Consider the following 21,033-nt stretch of genomic DNA (forward strand, 5'->3'; position numbering starts at 1 on the left):
GTTCGGGTGTTACTCCTTTCCCAGGGTGTCCAGCCACCAGCTGGACCTGACGCAGCCAGCAGCTGTGGTTTTCCCAGAAGGCAGAGCTACTCGGCATGGTTTCAATCAGAGATGGCTGGCAAGGGCATGAGTTGGTCATGGAGCAATGTCAGGGCCACCGAGGGGCAGGAAGCCGTCAGCCAGACCCCGAGCCAGGCCCAAGGTGGGACCTACAGATACCTGTGGCCTTCACACCTCCCCACTGCTGTCCTCTCCATTTGGAGTCTAAGCTGCAAGGAGCAGCTGTAGGTATCAGCTTTTCCTCACCCAGCTGCCCACGGCGCCCCAGCAGGGGACACAGACCGGCAGACCCTTCTCCAAGGGGTGGGCTGAGCAGCTGGGCAGAACAGAAGTCTCAAGTCCACCTCTCCCTGTGTCCAGCCATAGTCTTCTAATACCAAGTTTCCAGGCATATCCTCACAGGCCAATGACCAGACTCTGGTTAAAAAACGATTTTTGGCCAGGGGCTTGAGACTTGACATTTATAGCAAGCTCCCTTGTCAGGGTGATACTGGCTGGGGTCTCTACTTCCCCTAGTTCCAGGGCTGGTCACCCAAATGAGACAAGTGTTTGGAGGGGGAGCCCTAGGCCAAGCAAGATCTATAGAAAACAGCTCAAGGAGAGGGACTGATTGTGGGAGGGGACTACCCATACCAACCCCCGACCAGCCCTGCTTCTGGGATGAGAAGGATGGAAATGGGAAGCCTGGGGGGTGGGGAGGGACAGGGCCCACGCGCCACGAGGACACAGGGCTGCTGTCGTGGGAAGTGCATGCTGAGGCAGCACTCCCTGGGGCCCTAGTTATCCCCTCCGCCTTGTGCTCAGCTGGCCTGGGACGGGTCAGCTGGGGATAGGCAGGGAGTAAATATAGAAGTGGGCAAGGAAGCCAGGCGGCCCAGCCCTGCACTAACCCCTCGCTGGAAGGCAGTGGAGACCAGGGGTGGAGCCAGGGAGGGAACACGTCCCAGCACCTTCCATTGTTGGGGTGGGTGACGCATGGGAGTGGCTTCTGGGAGTGGCTGGGGCTGAAGCTGAGGTCTCCAAAAGTGCTGCATCAGCAGAAAGGGCTGGCGGGTCTCCAGGAAAGTGAGGGTCCGCAGGGACTAAGGCGCAGGGCAAGGGCCCTTTCCAGTCCCTCTCCCCGTCCTCATGGTACCTACTTTGTGGAGAAACAGGGTGCTGGGGGCACTTCATCCCTGCTTCCTTTCCCCTACCCTGCTGGGCTCATCAGTTAATTGTTTTGCCTCTAGACACCCCAACCTGGCCGGCAGCCCTTTGCCAGCACTGCCACCCCCACTCCCCTAGGAAATAACATTCCAACAGGGCAGTTCCTCCCATATAGACACATTTATTTGCAAACCCATTCCCACACACTGAGGGCAAGGGCGGGCACCTGCGGAATAGGCGACTGGCCTGTGCCACGTCTGAGGATCAGAGGGCAAGAGGAGGCAGGGACGTACCCATCAGAGCTCCTACCCTCACAGCCCCCAAGAGTCTCGGGCATGGCGTTACAGCTCGTCCTTACAGCAACCCTCTGAGGTGAGTGCCCGTTTTATACATGAGGAGACTGGGGAACAGGACATGTGGTGTGTGGGGGGGCATTGGCAGGTGGATGCCAGCTGTCAGGGCTGCCCTAAGAGCCTCGTCGCCACCTCCTTTCTTTGCGGTCCCTCTAGATTTTTACTTCCTTGTATCCCTCACTACTCCCAGTTCTTTCAACTTTTTATATTTTTGTTTTATAAAAAAAATAGATTTTTTCCCCCCTCTACATTTTAGAGAGCCTGCTGTCTCCTTCCGCAGTTGTCACAGCTGGGTTCTCCCCAGGACTGGGTTTGGGGGACAGTCGCTCTTTTATTATGGTGGGGGGAGGGTCTGGGAGCCTGTGTGAAGCTAAAGCATAATGAAAGCCTTTAGAAAATACACAATAAATTACAACCCTCTCCTCCTCCTGTTCATCCCTCCCCCTCCCCTATTCTAGAACAACCTATGCAGTGCTCCCCTAGGCCCACCCCAGGTGGGGTCCAGCTCAGTCCGCTCAGAGCCCACCGGGTTCAGGGCCTTCAGGACATGTTTATGGAATGAATGAAAGAGTGCTCAGGCAAAGGAGCCAGCGTCCTGCAGTCCCTGCCCCACAGTTGTCACCCACAGCCTGCCCTCCCCAGGAACAGCTCTCTGCGCCCCCAGAGGGCTTGAGGCTGGACTTGGGAAGAGAGGAGAAACAGGTCATTGAGGCACCCTGGGTCTGGGGTGGCAGGTGACTGTCAGGGACCTGGCTCTGGAGCTGTGTGGCTTTGGGCAGGCTTGGTGACTACCGTCTTTTCAGTTAACAAAGCCTCCTCTCCAACCCCCGCCACTTGATTGTGCTTGGAGATCACCCTGTCCTATGGATGCTGTTATTCACAACCCATGTTATGGAAGAAGAAGTAGGGGTGGGGGAGTGCCAAAGACATGCCCAGGGTCATATAGCAAGCTGGAGCCCCACCCTCCCCCCACCCTGAGGAGCCCCTCTGCGTGCCACGAAGGGACACAGCTCAGATCTCAGCCTTCTACTAGCAACCCCCATGTGGCAGCATGGCATTGGGGGGACTGTGGACCAAGTTCCCTGCTGTGGGTCTCCTTGGTCCAGCCAGCAGTCAGCTTACTTCCTGTGGCCCTTTCTTAGAAACCCGTCTCCCTCCTCCCATCCCACCCTTACCCCTGGGACCACAGTCAATGCTCAGTAGGAGCCTTGGAGTCCATGAGGTGCCCATGAACTTGTGCTTTCCTGGTAGGTGGGCAAATAAAAGTTGCTGAGGTCGGAGGGAGCCATGTGGGGTCTAGGGTGGCCGTTCACACAGGCATGGCCACTTCGTCATACTCATCCCGACCTTCTTCCTCGTCAAAGGTGGCCTTGGAGTCATCAGCATCCAACTGCAGGGGTGGGGCAAGGAAGAGGAGGGGTAAGATCCTGCCCCCGTGATTGGAGGGGCCATTGCAGTCAGGAGCAGGTCAGGCAGCTCCACATGCCTGTACATCCGAAGGTTTCCCAACCTGCTGTGAATCCTCCTTACAGGTGAGCAAAGTGGAGGTACAAAAGAAGCTGCCTGCTCCATGTCTCTGCCGGCTGGGAGCTGGACCCTCAGCCTGCAGGCTCTGGAGATGCAGCTGTCACCTTCTCCCAACTCCTCTGACCTCCTTGCCCTTCCCAGCTGCTGCCTGTCGCCCTCCTTGACCTTCCCAGACCCCCGAGCTGCCCAGGTCTGCCACTCACACACTGGAGCTCCAGGTTGCTGAAGATGAGGGGCAGCAGAAAGCGGCGCAGGGGCACAGTGAGGATGAGGACGAAGGGCAGGGCCAGCGAGGCGGGAGTGGACTTCACAACCCACAGCACAGCCAAGCAGATTACTTGGATGCCCGTGAACAAATGCATGCGCCAGGTCTTCACCTGTGGGTTGAGGTTGGGCTCAGCACTGGTCCTTCCCTGGCACTCCCTCCTGCCCATCCCTGCCCTCCTGCCCTAGCTGGGCAGCCCGGGGAGGGCCTGTTACCCGCTTGACGAAGGGCACATCCGGGTGGTACTTGGCAGGCTTGAGCAGAAGCAAGATGCGATCAAAGAGCTGGATGCCGCTGAGGGACGTGACCCCCATGTACAGGAAGATTCCAAAGAGTACAGCGAGTGGGATGCGGGACAGGATGGGCTCCATGAGGATGGACAGGCCTGGGGACAGCAGTGCCATCAGCTTCCCTGATTGCCCACCTGTGACTGTGGCATTGCTCCCACGGAGCCCTGTGTCCCTTCTGTTCCTTCCTCTCACCCTGATCATGCCCTTGCAGTGCTCCCAGGGCAGCTCAGGGACACTGAGGCCCAGGAGAGCAGGAGAGGTTTTGAGTTCACAGCAGGGCAGGCTTGGACCTCTGCTGGGTCAGCTCAGAAGGTAGGGGCTGGTCCAGGGAAGGTCCCTCCCCCAGCCCAACTGCCCACCCCAGTGCTTGGGGCATTTCCTCCAGGACTCCCTGCTGCTGAGTGGGAGGTGGGGGTGGGACAGGGGGTGGGACATGCACAGTGGGCAGGGTGGGGAGGTGGCACCTGATGTGGCTAACCCTCACTTACCCACAAGCAGGGACACAAGGAGCCCACTGATCCGCTGCTCCTTGACCTCCTGGATCTGGGCTGCAGCCCCCGGGCTGCTTGCCTTGCCCATGACAGTGAGGGCATTGGCGTGGGTGACAGAGCGCACTGTGGTCGCACTGAGCCAGGGCATCCCGAAGATGGCAGCCACTCCACCCATGCCCACCACCAGCAGCAGGTCCAGGTGGAAGCCAGAGCCCTTGATCATCTTGCGTTCTGGTTTGCTGACGATCAGCCTGGGGGCACCAGCCGCCTTGGGGTCAGTGCTGATTTCCCACCCCTTCCATTCCAAGCTCCTGCCTACCCGCGCTACAGTCAAGCCCCTCTGTGCCCAATTCCCACTGGGGTCCTGGTTCTACTCCTCCCACTCGCCCTGAGAACCTGGATACTACAGTCGTAAGAGTCCCAGCATCCACAGGCAGGTGGTGAGCAGCCAGCACAGCCTGGGGTCCAGCCCCTGCTCTGACAGCCTGGTACTCCTTTTCTTTAAATGTGACCTCCAGGTGATACAGCATGAAGTCTCTCTCTCTCTCTCTCTCTCTCTCTCTCTCTCACACACACACACACACACACACACACACCAGCATCAGGTCTCTTGGAACCAACCTGGGCCTGCCCTTAACCATTCCAACAGGAGGGCCACTCCCTGGAAGCACCCCCTGGCCCTGGTCCTCCCGGGCCCAGCCCCTGCTTTAGCACTCACGTGGTGATCTGAGACTCCAGGAATATGAGGATGAAGACAAGCACGGCTGGCAGGGCTGCCCCAAACATCATCCAAAGTGGGAAGGGGGTGAATAGTCCCAACGGATGGATGACCCAGCCACGGGCTGAAGAGTTGGACACCTGGAGGCCACTGGGCACCGAGAGTTTCTGTGGGAGCGATAGTTTGGTGAGAGCAGCAGAGGCAGGGTGAGAGGGAGAGGAGGGGGTTTCAGGAGCCAGGCTTGAGAAGCGGGTGGGGACCCTCAGGGACTTCCTAGTCTTGAGCTGTACCCTGCCTCCAGTTATGACACTAAGCATGTGCTTCTCACTCCAACTTAGATGGGAAAATAGGATTGGAGTGGGGGTAGCTGAACCCACATCACCATGCCACATAGCTGTTCAGTGTAGGAGCTAAGATGCCTGTCCAGATCTGCCTGGCTCTCCAAAAGGCTCTTTCCCACACTCTGTATCAGGTTATAAAGCAGTCCACTTGGCCTGCCCAGTCCCTTGCTTTGGCCAGCAGGTTCCTAGTGTCCCATCCTATGGGGGGAGGGGGAGGGATGGAGACAGTTCCAGGAGCTGGCAAGACTGAACAAAGCAGTCCTTGGGTGAGAAGTGAGAATGGGAATAGGAATGAGGTAGGGTTTTAGGGCTGGGAGCGGGGCTCACCTGAGTGTAGGTATCCTGAATGAAGGAGTCCACCAGCACCATGATGAGGATTGAGATGGGGACCCCAAAGTCACCAATGACCCGACGCAACTGAGGGCATGTGAAGGGACCAGTGGTCAGTTCTCAGTTGCTCCCCACCTCCACTTGCCCAGCCTCCTGCCCCATGTTCACCTGCATCAGCACCCAATGCCCCATCCTGCTCATCAGTCATCCCTACTCCTTTCTTCTCCCATGGCCCAGCGCCACCCCACAGCTTCCCCAACTCTTCCCAAGAATTGTGTCTCATTCCCTAATGGGATCTCAGCCTGGATGGGTTGAGATGAGCTAACCCACAGGGAGAAGAAGGAGGCCAGGGAAGCTTGGAATTAGGTTTGGGAACCTGGAACAGGATGGGAACTCGAAGACCCTGGGAAGTTGGGAAGGTAGACTTTGTATTGAGATGGGACAGTATAGACCAGGATGGGTGAGGAGGGTGTGCTGACCTTGCCAGGGAAGTAGGAGCTGTTCTTGAACTTGCGCAGCATCATGGCAAAGAAGAAGGTGCCAGCCATGAGCACAAGAGATAGGAGGGCAGTGTTGGGTAGAGGGCCCTGTGGTTTGGGCTTCGCGGATACACTGGAGTTGTACTGTGCCTGCAGCGGGTGGTCCTGGAAGATCTGCAGGAGAAACACCAAGACATCCTGGTCCCTTCCAGCCTCAGCTTTGGCAGCAAAGTTCACCCAACACTAGTATTCTTCCATCTATCATTCATCACTCACTCATCTTCTGTCCATCCATTCATCCATCATCTACCATCCATCCATTCATTTATCATCTGTCCATTCTCCATCTGCCTTGTCATAGTGCAGTTTCCCCTTGCAATCTCACACACAAGTGCCTGAGAGTTGCACTATGCATAGTCATGAACGGACAGATGCATAGGGAGTCACCCTCCCATGCAAGAACACTGAGTCCCAGGCAGCGGGTGTCAACACGAACATGGTTACAGTCAACCCAGCGTGCAGGTCTGTGTGCAGATATGTGAACACACACTGACACATGAGCTCCCGAGTCTCTCTCTGTGTGTGTGTATGTATGTGTGATGTGTACAGTTGCATGGCTGAACCACACCAGTGCTGGACAGCCACATGTGCCCCTGGCACAGAGAGCTTGTCAGGTGTCTCCTGTGTGCAGTAACATTCCTGTGGGCGCCCACCTTGATCAACTTGGAGAAGGTTTCAAAAATGAAGATGAGGGAGATGAGGAAGGAGAAAATCTCCTGGGTGTAGCGTGAGATGAAGCGGACCAGGAAGCTGCCCTCGAAGGCCACCACCAGCAGCACCAGCAGGATGAGCCAGAAGCCAATCCACGCCCGGCCCACGATGTACTCCAGGCCATTGTTCTCACAGAACTGTGGGGCAGTCAGAGGAAGGTGGGTCAAAGGAATGGCTCGAATGGCTTGGGTTCTCTGGGGCAGGTGTGGGGTGGGGGCAGGGGACAGTGACAGTGTTGTGGGGGAAGAGCTACCATAAAGAAGGCTTCCTCAAACACCAGCAGGGGTCCTGAGAAGCCCAACACCAGCAGGGGCTGAGCTGCCAGGAGGGCGAAAACGATGCCCTGCATCGCTGTGGAGATGAGCAGCTCCGACACCCCCATCTGGTTCCGGGTCTTTTCTCCTGTGGGTGGAGGACACGCAGCAGGGATCAAGGTCATGAGATCACCTCCAGGGGCCCACAGAGCCAGCCATAGGCAAGCAGGGTTCAGAAGGCCAGAAGTCAGGGCCCGAGTGCGGGGCGGGGAAGAGGGGGAGAGGGACCCAGGCTTTTGGCACTGACCCAGGAGGCCGCCGAAGGTGATTGCAGGTGACAGGGCAGCAAAGTAGATGAAGATGACAGCAGCCAACACCTGAGGGCTAAGTGCGTCCGTGATGTCGCTCAGGTAGTAGGGGTAGCGGCGTCGGATGTCACGCACCAGGCCCCCGAAGAGCCGGCCTGTCCGCTGCAGAGGGTCCTCTGGGCTGCCAGGCACCCCGGAGCCCCCATTCAGGTCTGTGGTGGAGGATAAGGTATGATCAGAGGGATGAGGTGAGCAATGGAGTGGCCAGGGAGGCCAGAGACCCCCGGCCTCAGAGTGAGGGGAGACTGTGCTGAGGTATTCAAGGGTTGTGGGGGGAGCTCGGGGTTTGGACAGTCTGGTTACCTAGGCCCTTGTAGAAGCTGGGGTCCGGCTTGGCCGGGCTGGGAAGGTAGCGTCTTCGGAGCAGTTCTCGCTGCACGGGCACCAGGCTGAGCAGGGCCTGCTCGGAGGGCAAGTCCGTAGGAGGCAGCACCAGGCTGCAGTCCAAGAAGCCCTCCAGGCAATGCACCAGCTCCCCAGGGCTCTGGGCCAGGTAGGCTCTGGTGCGGAACACCTAGTGTAGGCAGGAGAGAGTGTCACAGCTGCTGGCATCTGCTGAGCCCCTCTCACCCAACTCTGGTCCTCACCCGAGGAAGGGCATTGGGACAGGCAGGGACAGCAGAAGGAGCCGAAGCACACTGGGCAGGTTAGGCAGGATAGAGCAGGCCAGCCCAGGCCAGAACCAACCAGCTAGGACCAGGCCAGACCAGCCAAGCCAGGGTAAAGGCCAGATCACACAGTCCGAGCATCAGGTCCAGACCAGATGAACAGATGCAGCCAAATGGGACTAGTGAACCGAAAGGAACCCAGGAACTCCCCAGTGGCTGCCCCAGTCCCCACAGACCCCTCCTCACCCTCTCTGACATGAGGGTGGCAGCAGCCCGGCCCAGCTGAGTGTAGTTGGTGTGGGGGGCCTCGGGCCCCAGCAACACGAGCAGGAAGCGTACAGGCACAGGCAGCTCCAAGGCCTCCAGTGGCGCTGCCTCCCGCAGCCGCACGAAGCCCAGCACTGGCCGCTCCAGGAAGGTGGCACGACCTGGGGACAAGGGACCAGTGAAGGGTATTCAGGCCCAGCAGAGCAGGCCTGGGAAGAGGCCACTGGTGCTCAGGCTTGGGGAAGGGCAGGCTGGGCCAGTAGAAGGGGTGAGAGGCACATGATGTCAGCTCTTACCTACTAGCACCAAAGTGGCCTCCGAATCCGGGGGAATCTTTTCTAGGATTCCTGATGGTGCGTGCCCCTCTCCCTGTGGGCAGGAGGCCATCAGGGGACATACTCAGGCCTCTCTGGTCCCTACCCCATTCTCACCCCTGCCACATTTGGGTTGGAGGGCTTCCCCACACTGCCTCACCTGAACACAGAAGAGCTGTGTCTCCAACGAAGCCTCTTGGGGGAGAAGAGGCTGTGAGGGGTCCCCAGAACGGGTCAGGACCACAGGCTTCACACCCCCCAGAGCCTCCAGATCCCCAGCATGGCTGCAAGACACACAGGGGACACCAGCTTAGAACAAACTGTTAAGGCTGTGGGGATGCTTAATGGGGGAGGTGGAGGGCAGACACCAAGTAGGACTTCCCAAAGGGCCAGATGGGAGAGGCCTCAAGGCAGAAGAATCACAGAGAACTTCTGTGCATGGGAGGGAACAGCTTGTGAATGGAGGGGCTGGGTGAGAGCCTAAGGGCATGGGACCAGTGGGCTCTAGGCCCGCAGCTCAGAGCATGAGATGTGGGCACCCTCGGGAGGCATCAGGGGTGGGGAGACCTGGAGCAGGGGAGTGGGAGGGGGCCTGCTGGGTGTGGTGCCTGGACCCTGGCAGGCAGATGGGCAGCAGCACCTGTGTTTGAGTAGCAGTGCCCGGAGCAGCTCGTCTCGGTCCTGAGGCCGGATCTGCTCCTCATAGATGAACCTGTCCAAAAGCTGGTTGGCGACTCCAGCCAGGGAGCTCTCAGCAAGATCCAAGAGGAAGCTGCCTGCAATGGTGGGGTGGGGGCAGGAGAGCAGTAAACCCTTCAACCCCGGGGCCCCCACAAGGGTTGCGGGGGCAGTGACAGAGGACCAGGGAGCTCGAGGGGAGTGGGGAGCTTACCCTTGACAAAGACTTTTTGCAGTTCCAGGAGGCTCCAGAAGGCAAGGTAGGACAGGTGCGGGCGGCCCCAGGCCCCGTCCTGGCCCAGGTTCTCCTCCAGGCGCACCCAGTGCGCTGCCTCCATCCATCGCAGCTCCTGGTTCCGCTCATCCATCACCAGTTCCTGCAGCTCCACATAGAGCTGGGGCGTGCAGGGCAGGGTGTATGAGTCCCCACCATTGAGTGAGGGCGGAGGAGAGGGGGACAGGCAGCATGGCCTCCTTGGGGGCGAGAGGGGCCAGCATCCGGTGGCTAAGTCTATGTGGCCTTTGGGGCCAGGTAGTCCATCTCAGGGTGTCCACTAAGGGCAGGTGCAAGTTCCTAACCAGCACATTGGTCTGGTGCCCAGTGGGCCAGGGGGCTGGGTAGAGGCGGTATGGATCTCAGGCTGTGTGTCCTGGGCAGCTCTTACCAGTGCCCCTCAGCAGCCATACTCTCCCTTCCAGTCCACCTGCTCCTGCCACAAAGGGGTGCAGTTCCCTTCCAGTAAGTTCTCAGGACCCCAATCTTCTCTGCCTGTTTGTGGGGTCCCCACCAAGCCCGAGGCCACAGCTAATCCTCTGCTGCCCTTCCCCGGGAACAATGGAAATGTCTTCCGGGGAGATAGGAACTGGGGGCATCTGGTCCTACCTCGTGGGTGCCCGGGCTCGATGTGGTGGTATGGTAGTCTGTGGGCGCCGGCTCGAAGGGAGAGGCTGAAAGGTCAGAGGCCCCTTTAGTGTGGTTCCTCCAACCCAGAGTCCCCCTCGCACTGCCGCCCCTGCCTTCCTGCCCCCTCGCCTGCTCTGGGTCCAGCCTGGATGGGTCATCACTCAAAACAGGCCTGGTGAGGACCCTGGCCCCTCTCAGTGAGAATGGAAAAGGACCTTCGCAGGGCGAGATGTGAACCCTGAATACCAGTTTGGGCACCACCCCCACCTGCCTCCTCACTGCCCTGCCCGCTCTGGGCGCAGCCTCCTTGCCTTCGCCCTACCTGTGGGATCCACCGACTGCAGGCAGCTCGCTGGGTGGCACACCAGGCTGCAGCCAGCCTCTTATACTCCCCACCCACCCACCGAGGCCGGCCCTCCAGGGACCTCTTAACCTCAGGAATAGTTGCCAGCATTGAAGGTTGGTTGATAGTAAACAGGTGACAAGTCCCACCCGGGGCGCCCGAGGAAGACCTTGGCAGACCAAGGAACTCCTATAGTTTCTCTGCTCAGGGGGTCTCTGTGGTCCACTCCCCCACCCCTATTTCTCAGGAACTTTGGCTCCCAAGACAGAATCCCCCCAGTGCCAGCCCAGTGCCTGGCTTAGTGGCTCAGGCATGGAGTGTGGAGTGGACCTGGATGCCTGAGGGCATACTCCCCTGTCCCAGACAGGGAGTTGCTGCCCTCTGACACATGGCGCGGGCACTGTGATGGGTGACTGGCCTGGCTCCCCAGCCCTCTGCCCCCACTTAGTTCCTGTGGTCATTTCAAACATAACCCTGTTTACCCTGCAATCAGCAAGGATTGTGCAGAGAACTGGTGTGCAGTGGGGGATGGGTGGGAGAGGGGGCAGCGGGAGGGGGCAACTGGAGGGAGGCGGCAGGGCAGGGGTGGGACGGGGAGCAGTGGACAGGACAAGTCCACAGAGCCCCGCCCCCTCCAGGGCCCATCCTGGCAGAAGGGGAGGAAATTGGGGCTCACCGGACGGCTCCTCCACCTGGGGCATGGACACCCCTGGGTCTTCATATTCTCCTTCCTCTAGAATCTCCTCCAGCCCTTCTTCGTAGTCCTCCTGAAAGAAGGGACCATCAGGCTGGGCTGCCAGGGGCACCCAAAGCCCCCAGGGCAGGTGGCAGCCTAGATACAGCTCATTAGGGAGCTCCCAGGTGGGACCCCGGCAGAGACTCACCTGCAAGTCCCCCATGGCGCTGTCCTGAGTGTCTGGGTGTCCGCGGTGGATGAACCCCCAGCATTACCCGCCACGCGGGCTCCTGCTCAGGAGAAGCAAGACTGAGGGAGCTGCAGGCAGCCCGGGGTCTCCCGGCCTCTCCTAGAGGGGCTGTTGAGTTGGTACAGGGGAATCTCAGGTGCAGGGGCTGGGAGTGCAGGGGAGTGCAGGGGAGTGCAGGGGGGGGGCTTGACTGGCATCCATTTAAGGGTGTCTGGTGGAGGGATCCCAGGAGCAGGACCTGTCCCCTCTTCAGCTCCCCCAAGGATGCCCACGACTCTCCTTCACTCCGAGATGGTGGCCTCCCTCGGGAGTGGCCCCAGGCCCAGGAGGATGTGACCCCCTCCTCTCCCCAACTCATCCTGAACCTTGCCTCCTTCGTTCTCTCCTCCCCAGCTACAGCCTCCTTGGGGTTCCTGGAGCTCACCAAGCCCTTTCCTGCCCCAGAGCGTTTGCACATCTTGCTGTCCCTACCCCAAAGCCCTGCCCATAGCACCTCAGCCTGTTTCAAGTCAGCTCAAACACCTTCAGGGCAGAGGCCTTCCCTGACTGCCCTGATGCACAGTTACCCCATCTGCAGCTTCTGGATTGATCCGAGTAAGGTCCGGCAGTGCCTCTGGGAGGGAAGCCACATGGGAACAAGGACCCCGTGTGTCTCCATCCCCAGGAAACACCCTCCTCTGGTAAGGTGGCAGCCATGCAGTAGGTATTGGGCAAGCATTTCTTCAGTGACAGTAGCAATGGGTCCCTGTTGCAAGTTGAGGTGTCAGGTGAGCAAGACCCCGGCTGGAGACCTCTGAGCCCTGAGTCTCCCTTTGCTTGGGCAGATCCCTAACAGCAAGGAGGGTGTGTCCATCTTGGGAAAACATGGACAGGACCAAGGAAGAGTGCTTGTGGAGGGACTCTCTCCCCCTTCTCCCCAACAGGGGCAATAGGAGGCTGTGCTGGCATCCTGTTGAGAGTTGGGAGAGGCAATAGTCCACCCATTCTCTCTGCAGGGCCCAGGATAACAGAAACTCAGGCAGCCTAGGCGGTTCCTGAGACAATATCCCCCCCCAGAGAGCTGGGCCAGAGCAATGGGCTCTGAGGAAGAAGAACAGAATCTGGAGAATGGGGGGGGGGGGATGGCACTGCTGGGTGGGTGACCCTAGAGCAAGGGCCCCCAAAGCTAGGCTGGCAGCTCAGGTGGGACTGGGAGAGTTGCGGTGGGCACAGGTGTAGGAATGGCAGAGCCAAGCTGAGCCAGAGCAGTCGCAATGAGAATTTTCTTTCTAAGAAATGGGAGTTCCTGGACCCAGCATGGTAGCCTATCGGCTAAAGTCCTTGCCTTGAATGCACCAGGATCCCATATGGGCACCTGTTCTAATCCTGGCGGCCCCGCTTCCCATCTAGCTCCCTGCTTGTGGCCTAGGAAAGCAGTTGAGGAAGGCCCAAGGCCTTGGGACTTTGCACCCATGTGGGAGACCTGAAAGAAGTTTTTGGCTCCTGACTTCAGATCAGATCAGTGGTTACTTAGGGAGTGAACCAGCAAATGGAAGATCTTTCTCTCTCTCTCCTTTTCCCTATAAACCTGACTTCCCAATAAAAACTAAATAAATCTTAAAAAAGAGAGAGAGAGATAAGAAAAAGAAGTGGGGGCTCCTATGTCTCGAGAGAGGGAACAGAGCCGACTTTGAGTCTCCCCTCTAACTTAGACAAGGAGGGATCCCTGCCTGGTGAGGTGGAGGGAGTCAGTGGCAGCCCGGGGAAGGGTGAGGCTGAGGATGGCACAGCCCGCTCCCCCGAGGACCCCAGTCACACATCTGCTTCCCTCCCTCCCTTCCCTCTTCTCCCATCAGGTTTTTTTTTTTCCTTTTTATTTGTTCCAAAGGCAGCAAGACACAGAGAGTGCACGTTAGTCACTGCATGCCCCAGGTGCCAGGAATGAGCCCCAGTGAACTTGGCTGAAACTAGGGGGCAGAAGCCGAGTACCAACTGCCTGATGCGTCATCACCTGCCACCTCTCGTGAGCAGGGGTCGGGACTCAGACCCGGCCCTCCTTAGTGGGACGTCCTAACCCACGGCTTATCCAATGGGACAGATACCTGTCCTTGCTTCTGCTATCTTTATTCTCCTTCTTCCTTCTCAGGGCCATCCTGTGCACCTTGCTGGGGCTCAGGGCTGCAACCTTGGTACCCCATCCAGAGGGTGGGAAGCTCAGAGCCAGAGAATCCAGAGTTCTAGGCTGCCTCTCCATCTCCGTCTGGCCTCAGGCTTCTCCCTCTGGGCTCAGTGCCCCCATCTGTGCAGGGGGAGAGTCTTCACACTGGGTTACTGAGAATTCAGTGAAAGAAAAGGGGAGGATGGCAGAGAGGCTTCAGAGAGGGTGCCCAAACCCAGATTGCTGGCCCAGCCTGGCCCAGCTGCTCCTAGCTTGCTCTGCACGGCACTGATAAAGTCAGGTCCCCTGTCACCACCTGCGTGTAGAAGCCACCAAACAGCTGGCCGGCCAGCATAGGGCCAGGCCAGATAAGGGCGGGTGGGGCAGCTGGCACCCAGGAGACAGACAAGAGCTGGGAGGAGGCAGGGGTGACAGAGGACTGGGGTGACAGGCTCCCAATGACATCGGGCATTGGTGAGGTGAACTGTCACCAGCTTGTCTCCTGGATAAGAACACTGAAGTTTGAAGAAGCAAGCCTCCTTGTGTGGTTCTGTGGGCAGATGGCAGAGGTAGGATGGCAGGCTCCGCCCTCTAGCCCTGTCTCCAACCATGATGCTGAGAAATGCCATGCAGGAGGCTTATGTCTCCCGCTCAAGTGCCTGCCTTCCAGTCCCAACTCTGTTTCCTACACACACACATGCTGGGAGACATCAGGTGATGGCTTGGGCAAGGGATGACTCCCAGCCACGTGGGAGACTTGAATTGGAGCTCTGGGCTCCTGGATTCAACCTGGCCCAGTCCCAGCCATTGCAGGCATTTGGGGAGTGATCTAGGGGGACAAAAAAATAGACCATGAACTCTACATTTAGATGATCTGGGTTGGAATCCCAGCCCTGCCATTTGCTAACTGTGTGACCCAGGATGAAGGCTTCACACCTCTCGTGTGTCAGATGTGGCTGAGGATCATGGCACCTGCTGTAAGCACTGAGTCAGAGCCGACACAGGAAGGCTTAGAACTCTGCCTGGCACAAAAAGAGCTCTGTGTGCATGCTTGCCCTGCTCATCCTCGCCACTGGGGTCAGACGTTTCCATCTCTATCCTCCTCCAATTTGCCTTCAGTTCCCAGGGTACTTAGTAACTGCTCTGAGTGTTTTCAGCTTGTTAGGGTGGTGGTGGCGGTAGGGTCCTCCTTTCCCTCCGGACCAGGGACAGCATCAGGTCCCCCCAGGTAGACCTCTGGATATGTCTCAGATGAGGAGCAGGGTCAGCTGCCATTTTGCCTCCTGGGTGGGAGATGGCATGGGGAGAAATGCCATGCGGGAGGGGATGAGCGATTTGAAGCTGGGTACGCCAGGGGGCTGGGTGGTAGGAGCCTATACAGACCCACATCTGAAGGGCTCAGGGGTATCCCCCCATACACACACATGCCAGCCCCACATCTGTCTCACCTGAGCCACCTGCTGCCCCACTCCCCTGGCTGTAGATGCCATGGGCCTGTGCCTGGAGCCAACACTCACATGGTCACATTCTCACCCCACCCACCTGCATCCCTGGAGAGCTCAGGGGCCTGTGCCCATGCTGGCACAGATTCAGTCTGACCACCTGCAAAAGCCCTCAGGGCAGGTGCTGAAGGACCCCTCCAGCCCCTCCCTGTGCCACTCACCTGCTTCCAACCTTGGGGTCTCTCAGCAAGCTCCTGCAGCCGCTCTTGCCCTCTGCGACCAGCTGAGCTCACGCGGGCACTGACAGCATCAGGTCCTGGCTCCCACGCCCCGGGGGCAACTTGCAAACCCCTGACTCATGCTCCCGCCTCCTAATCTGCCCGCCCCGTGGACCTGGGAGCCCCTTCCAAGCCCCCGCCCCGATCCTGCCTGGGTGCCTCATGAACAGAGCTATCTCTTACCCACATCTGGACAGCTGTAACTCACCCCACCCCAGCCTGGCCAGCCCCCACAACCTCCCGAATCTTCCTGCCCAGCTTCTCCAGGGCAGACTCTGTCCTGCCTCCATTCATCCTCTGTGGGACTACCACCTGCCATGGTGTGCCTTCTTTGCTCCCGCGGCTTGGAGGACCTGCTGTTCCTCCACAGCCTTCACACTGGAACCTGCACAGTGTGCTCCCAGGGCCCAGGCTAAGGAGCCCTAGCTACTCTCTCCCCAAGACCCTGGCTGGCTCTGAGAGTGGATCCCTGGGCACTCAGGTGCTGACAGTCAACTTGAAACAATGTCAGGTCAACAAAACAGCCCAAGCTGGAAACTGACAAAGCCCCAATGTCTGGGCACACTGGCTCCTCTGTGGCAGCTGGCCCCAGGCCCCTGGGCCAGAGCAGCCACATTCTCAGCCTCCTCTTACCCCCCGCCCCCCCAATGGCCCATCTCTCTGCTCCTGGGGGGTGGCCAGGGCCTGGGCTGTTAGTGAAACCAAGGCTGAAAGACAAGTTCAAGCGATTCAGCAAGAAAGAAGAGTTTTATTTATTTGTCTGCTTGCTTGCTTTTAACTTATTTTAGTGACTTGTTTTATTTACTTTATTTATCTTAATGATTTATTTTATTCATTTATTTAATTTATTTATTTACAGGGCTACAGAGACAGAAGGAGAGACAGAGAAAGATCTTCCATCTGCTGGTTCACTCCCCAAATGACCACCACAGCCAAGGGACTAGGCCAGAAGGAAGCCAGGAGCCAAGAGTTTTTTCCGGGGCTCCCATATGAGTGCAGGAGCCCAAGCACTTAATCTGTCCACCACTGCTTTTTGCAGGTACATTAGCAGGAAGCTGGATGGGAAGTGGAGCAGAAGGGATTTGAACCAGTGCTCATATGGAATGTTGATGTTGCAGGTATGGCTTTACTTGCTATGCCACAACACTAACCCCTGAAGAGAGGTGGGAGTCTGTGGATAGGGATTCCAGCCCAGCCCAGCCCAGCCGGGGCACTGACTAGCTGCCCCTCCTCTTCCCTGGGCTCCATTTGCTCATTTATCAAGTGAGACTGTGGGGTTTTGTGATCACCAGCCTGAAGATCCCCTTGATTGAAACAATAGCAACTTGAGGAAGGACAAAGGTGGGTCTGGCTGACCAGGCCATGCACCTGCAAAAGGCTTGCTCTCCGCCTGCATTGGGCTGGGTCCTGGCAGAGAGGAAAGGGCAGTGGCTTGTTCCCCAAGTCAGAGACCTTGACTGTGTGTGGCCTATAGGAGGGAGCGACAGGGCTGAAGCAGCTTCCCCTTGAGGCCCCGGGCTATGGGCCATACCTATGCACATGGCATCCCCTGGTCTTCCCAGGTGGTCCCTCTGCACTCTCCCAGCCTGCAGAGGCTGCCTGTTCACCACTGCCCCCCTATCTGTTGCACATAGAGAGGTGGGTGAGCGAACCTAGTGCCCAGAAGCTTCCCACCACAGGCCTTCACACCACCCAGGAGTTGGGCAGGCCTGGACAAAGGGGGACCAGGCCATGACATGTCTCTTCCTGCACTGGCGTGCATCTTCCCTGCTGTGGACCTGTCTCAAGCCCTGGGCACCCACTGGGTGACTTCCTGTGATCAGAGGCATTGAATGCCAAGGGAAGATCCCTCTGCCTACCCCAGGAGCCCACAGGGCAGAGGGGTCAAGTGCAATGTTGGGGAGTCAGAAAGCACTGAGGGCTAGCTGGGGGGTGACAGGAAGCACGGCAGCTGGCCAAGCGTGAGGCAGTGGCCTAGCTGTGCTGTGGGCAGTCCTCGGCAGCTGTCCTCTGTGCTCACACCACGTGCCCCTGCATATCATCAGGGATGGCTGTCCCTGTCTGACCACCATCCCACTCACATCTGGCTTATGCTTTTCCAACAGGAAGAGGTGGCTCCTGGTTCTCATTTTGCTCCCATCTGGAGTTGACTCAGGCCACCTGCAGGCCTGTCACAGGCTGGGCACTGGAGAAGCAACACTAAGATTCCCTTGAGCCATGTCCCAGGCTGGATGGACAGGTCCAACACCCAACATTTGGGGGCCCTTCTGGGTCATCTGTTCTATACCCATCACCTGGCCCTTAGTGCCTCTCCTGCCCTCCTCCCCTCACCCCTCCTATAGTACTGGGGTGAAGCCTACCAGGTTCTCCTGTCATGTCCACATTTATGATCCAGTAGGCCAGGAGCCAGGCATAATGTCAGTAGCAATGATGTAGGTCAAGGATGAGCCCCCATATGATGTGGCCTGGGAGGTGCGAGGAGGGCAACGGGGATGGTATTCTTCCATGCTTCTTGTGTGCAGAATGTCATCAACCCTGGAGTGGGAGCAAAACTCAGCACGGGTAGTGGAAGGGTTCCCCGCAACTATGGCCTGTGGGTCAGAAGCTGACTCTGCAGGAGAGGGCATGGACTGCAGGTTAGCCAAGCTGCCTGGTACACTCAGGTGCCCGCAAGGGCCTGTGACTGCTGAGGGCAGATCCAGCTGGTGACCTCACACCTGCTCCTGGACAGCCCTGGGCAGTCCTCAGCTGCTATCCTTGGGCCCCTTATGGAGCCTCACTGGCCAGGGCAATGGCCTCAGGAGGGCGGGAGCCCAGCTCAGCGGGCCCTGGCTTGCAGCGACAGCTATGACGAGTGGGGTGGGGGACCCATTGAAAGTGGAGTCAGGATCAACAAGAGTAGGGCCTGGTCAGGGTAGTGCCAGGAGGAGTCATGCCCATTCCTAGGGCTGGGACATTGGGCCCCTGTGGGATTGCTGGGGCTGTGTGAACTGGAGCTGGTCACATCCTCTCTCCGGTCTTCCCTTTCCTCCTTGGGCTGTTGTGACCCAACAAGAAGACAAAGTGAGGAGGAGCCAAGATGCATTCTCTTCCCTGGATGTAGATAGGGCCAACTTGTGAACAGTGAGAAGGAGCTGCAGGGACAGATGTCTCCCACGTACCTGGCAGCTCAGGCTAGGGCCAGTACAGAGTCCATCTTCAAAGAGTTCATGTCCAGAGAGAACAGGCAGCACTCCCTCACGGCCGTGTGCAATGCTGAGCTACAAATGACTTGGGAGATGAGAGAAGATGTCAAGCTGAGTCTTAAGCTCCTCAGGGGCAGGGGAAGTAAGGCCACAGCAGCCTTCCTGGCTACCCCAGAGCCCCAGCCCCAGGACACTGGCTTTGGATTAAGCACCTACAAACAGTGCCACCCAGGAGAATGTGTGTGATTTGGAACCAGAGTGCCTGGGATTGAGCCAGGGTCGATGATCAGACATCCCCAACCTCCAAGTTGCGGGGAGCCTAGCATGCCGCCCTGCCGGGGCTGTCAAGAGGATTAACATGCTGAAAAGCTGCACACACAGGCCACCCTCATCTCCTGCAGGAGCAGGCATGGCTGAGTGGCAGCTTTTCCTCCCCCAGGAATTCTCATTTAAGCCAGGAAAGTGGTCAGGGAAGGCCTCTAGGAAGAGGCACTTGGAAGGGCTGATGGGCACTGTGGTGTGGAGAACCTGTGTGGCAACCCTGTGGCAAGCCCTGAGGACACCTCCACTTTGCAGCTGGGCCTCCTCTCCCCATTCTTTTTGTGCCATCTCATCCTCCCCTCACCCAACAAGGTCATCTCTGTACCCAGGGGAGTGGCACCCGTCCACAATGGCTCCCAAGTCCCCAAGGATCAGAAAATGACCAGTTAGCCAGTGCTCAGCTGCTCAGTCCCCACTAGGTGCAGGGTGCATTGAAATAACCCTCCTTTGGCCTGGTGCAGTAGCCTAGCGACTAAAGTCCTTGCCTGGCACACACTGGAATCCCATGTGGGTGCCGGTTCTAATCCTGGCAGCCCTGCTTCCCATCCAGCTCCCTGCTTGTGGCTTGGGAAAGCAGTCAAGGATGGCCCAAAGCCTTGGGATCCTGCACCCACATGAGACCCAAAAGAGGCTCCTGGCTCAGCTCTGGCCATTGCAGCTGCTTAGGGAGTGAATCGGTGGGCAGAAGATCTTTCTGTGTCTCCTCCTCTCTGTATATCTGACTTTCCAAAAAAACAAAACAAAAAAAGAAATAACCCTCCCTTTGCGAACTCACACTGGGATGTTGGAAGGGAGTTAGCTCTTAGAAACAGCCCTGCCCAGGGCAAGAGCCAACACCTAGTTCCCTCCTTGCCAAAGGCCCTCCTTGGGGCCTTAGTTTCCTCATCTGTACTAAAAGCTTCATCATGGGGTGGTGAACAGACCCATCTCACAAGACGAGTTGTCCTGGTTTAGGCAGCCCAACTGTTTGGGATACCCACCTGCTCCCACAGAGGGGAACTGGCCCCTCCCAGGCTGGGGCTCCACTCCTGTGAATGTGCACCCGTGGGGCAGCAGGTCATGGTGCCAGTGCTGTGGCCAGGGCCACCCATCTGGGAGATTCAGCTGCGATTTGGGCTCCTGGCTTCTTGGGATCATCTGGAGAGTGAATCAGAATAGAAGATCTCTCTGTCACTCGTTCAAATAAGTAAATCAATCGAAAAAGAAAAACATAGTTTGTCTCCCCTTGTAAACTTGTTCTCCATTCATCCTTACAATATGTGAAAGTGGACGACCAGCGGCAAGGCCACTTCCCCTGGGGCCACACAGCTCTCCAGCACTGGTGGCCAAGCTGGATGTACTCGTAGGCGGGGCAAGGAGGTCAAAGTTGGAGTGGGAACGGCAAGCACAAACCCTCCAGGACATGGCTCTGCTCTCTGCAGTCCCCGGAGGTCAAGGTCAAGCTGATCCAAGGGAGTCAGGCACTCTGAGACACCCAGCTCGGGCGGGGCTGCAGCTACCCGGAAACCACAGCCCACTGCACTGACCTTGGCTCACAAGGTTGGCTGGGCAGGAAGGGGACGGCCTCTTGGCTCCCAGCACAGATTTGCTGAGGCCAAGCCCAGAGGCTGAGGAGCCAGGTGGCACTAGGGGATCCTGAACCAGGGTTAGGGGCTTAGGCAGGTGTGGGAGAAGGCACCTTGGGGAGGGCAGCTCCTGGGGACCACACAGGGGTACCACACAGCTAGCTTCCTTGTCCCTTACCCACCCTGCGGTCCCTTGCTGCTAGACTCATTCCAGGTTGGTACCTGCTTCCTGGCGGTGAACTTGCTCTTGGTCCCTGCTCTGTCAGCCCTCTTCTCTTTGCTCACCATTCAGCTGGTTCATTTTTTTAATGATTTTTTTAAAGATTTATTTTTATTATTTGTTTATTGGAAAGGCAGATATACAGAGAGGAAGATCTTCCGTCTGATGATTCACTCCCCAAGTGAGCACAACAGCTGGTGCTATGCCGATCCGAAGCCAGGAGCCTCTTCCGGGTCGTCCTCTATTGCTCTCCTGGGCCACAGGCAGGGAGCTGGATGGGAAGTGGGGCAGCCGGGATAGAACCGGCGGCCATATGGGATCCCGGGCGTGCAAGGTGAGGACCTTAGCCACTGTGCTGGGTCCTTTATGATTTTTAAAAATATATTTGATAGACACAGGGGTGTTGGGGTCCGTGCAGTAGATGTGGGGGACAGGAGGGGGTGAAGAGTGTT

The 21,033-nt window shown here is 58.0% G+C and overlaps 1 protein-coding gene across 1 annotated transcript; it reads right to left on the reverse strand.

Moving 5' to 3' along the window:
• Positions 1-1,371: 1,371 nt before the first annotated feature.
• On the reverse strand, positions 1,372-15,347 carry SLC4A1 (solute carrier family 4 member 1 (Diego blood group)). Its single transcript, XM_040989231.1, has 20 exons — positions 15,234-15,347; positions 11,392-11,473; positions 11,184-11,274; positions 10,144-10,208; positions 9,475-9,655; positions 9,223-9,358; positions 8,743-8,866; positions 8,565-8,637; positions 8,248-8,429; positions 7,697-7,907; positions 7,333-7,545; positions 7,025-7,173; positions 6,714-6,908; positions 6,001-6,174; positions 5,519-5,608; positions 4,851-5,017; positions 4,130-4,383; positions 3,567-3,736; positions 3,290-3,463; positions 1,372-2,949 (listed from the first exon to the last, which is right to left on the reverse strand). The coding sequence occupies exons 2-20, from the start codon at positions 11,404-11,406 to the stop codon at positions 2,869-2,871; spliced, it is 2,745 nt and encodes a 914-aa protein (XP_040845165.1). The 5' UTR covers positions 11,407-11,473; positions 15,234-15,347; the 3' UTR covers positions 1,372-2,868.
• Positions 15,348-21,033: the final 5,686 nt, after the last annotated feature.

Source organism: Ochotona curzoniae, unplaced genomic scaffold (assembly GCF_017591425.1).
Source record: "Ochotona curzoniae isolate NIBS_2020 unplaced genomic scaffold, NIBS_Ocur_1.0 contig_520, whole genome shotgun sequence".
Classification (NCBI taxonomy): Eukaryota; Metazoa; Chordata; class Mammalia; order Lagomorpha; family Ochotonidae; genus Ochotona; species Ochotona curzoniae.

Bases quoted from the DNA above. Each gene is read 5' to 3' on its own strand.
- SLC4A1 (XM_040989231.1), bottom strand. The intron at 7,546-7,696 runs GTAACCAGACTG...CCTCCACCACAG, and splicing joins CAGCTTCTACAAGGGCCTAG to ACCTGAATGGGGGCTCCGGG. The intron at 5,018-5,518 runs GTGAGCCCCGCT...TCGCTCCCACAG, and splicing joins TTCAGGATACCTACACTCAG to AAACTCTCGGTGCCCAGTGG.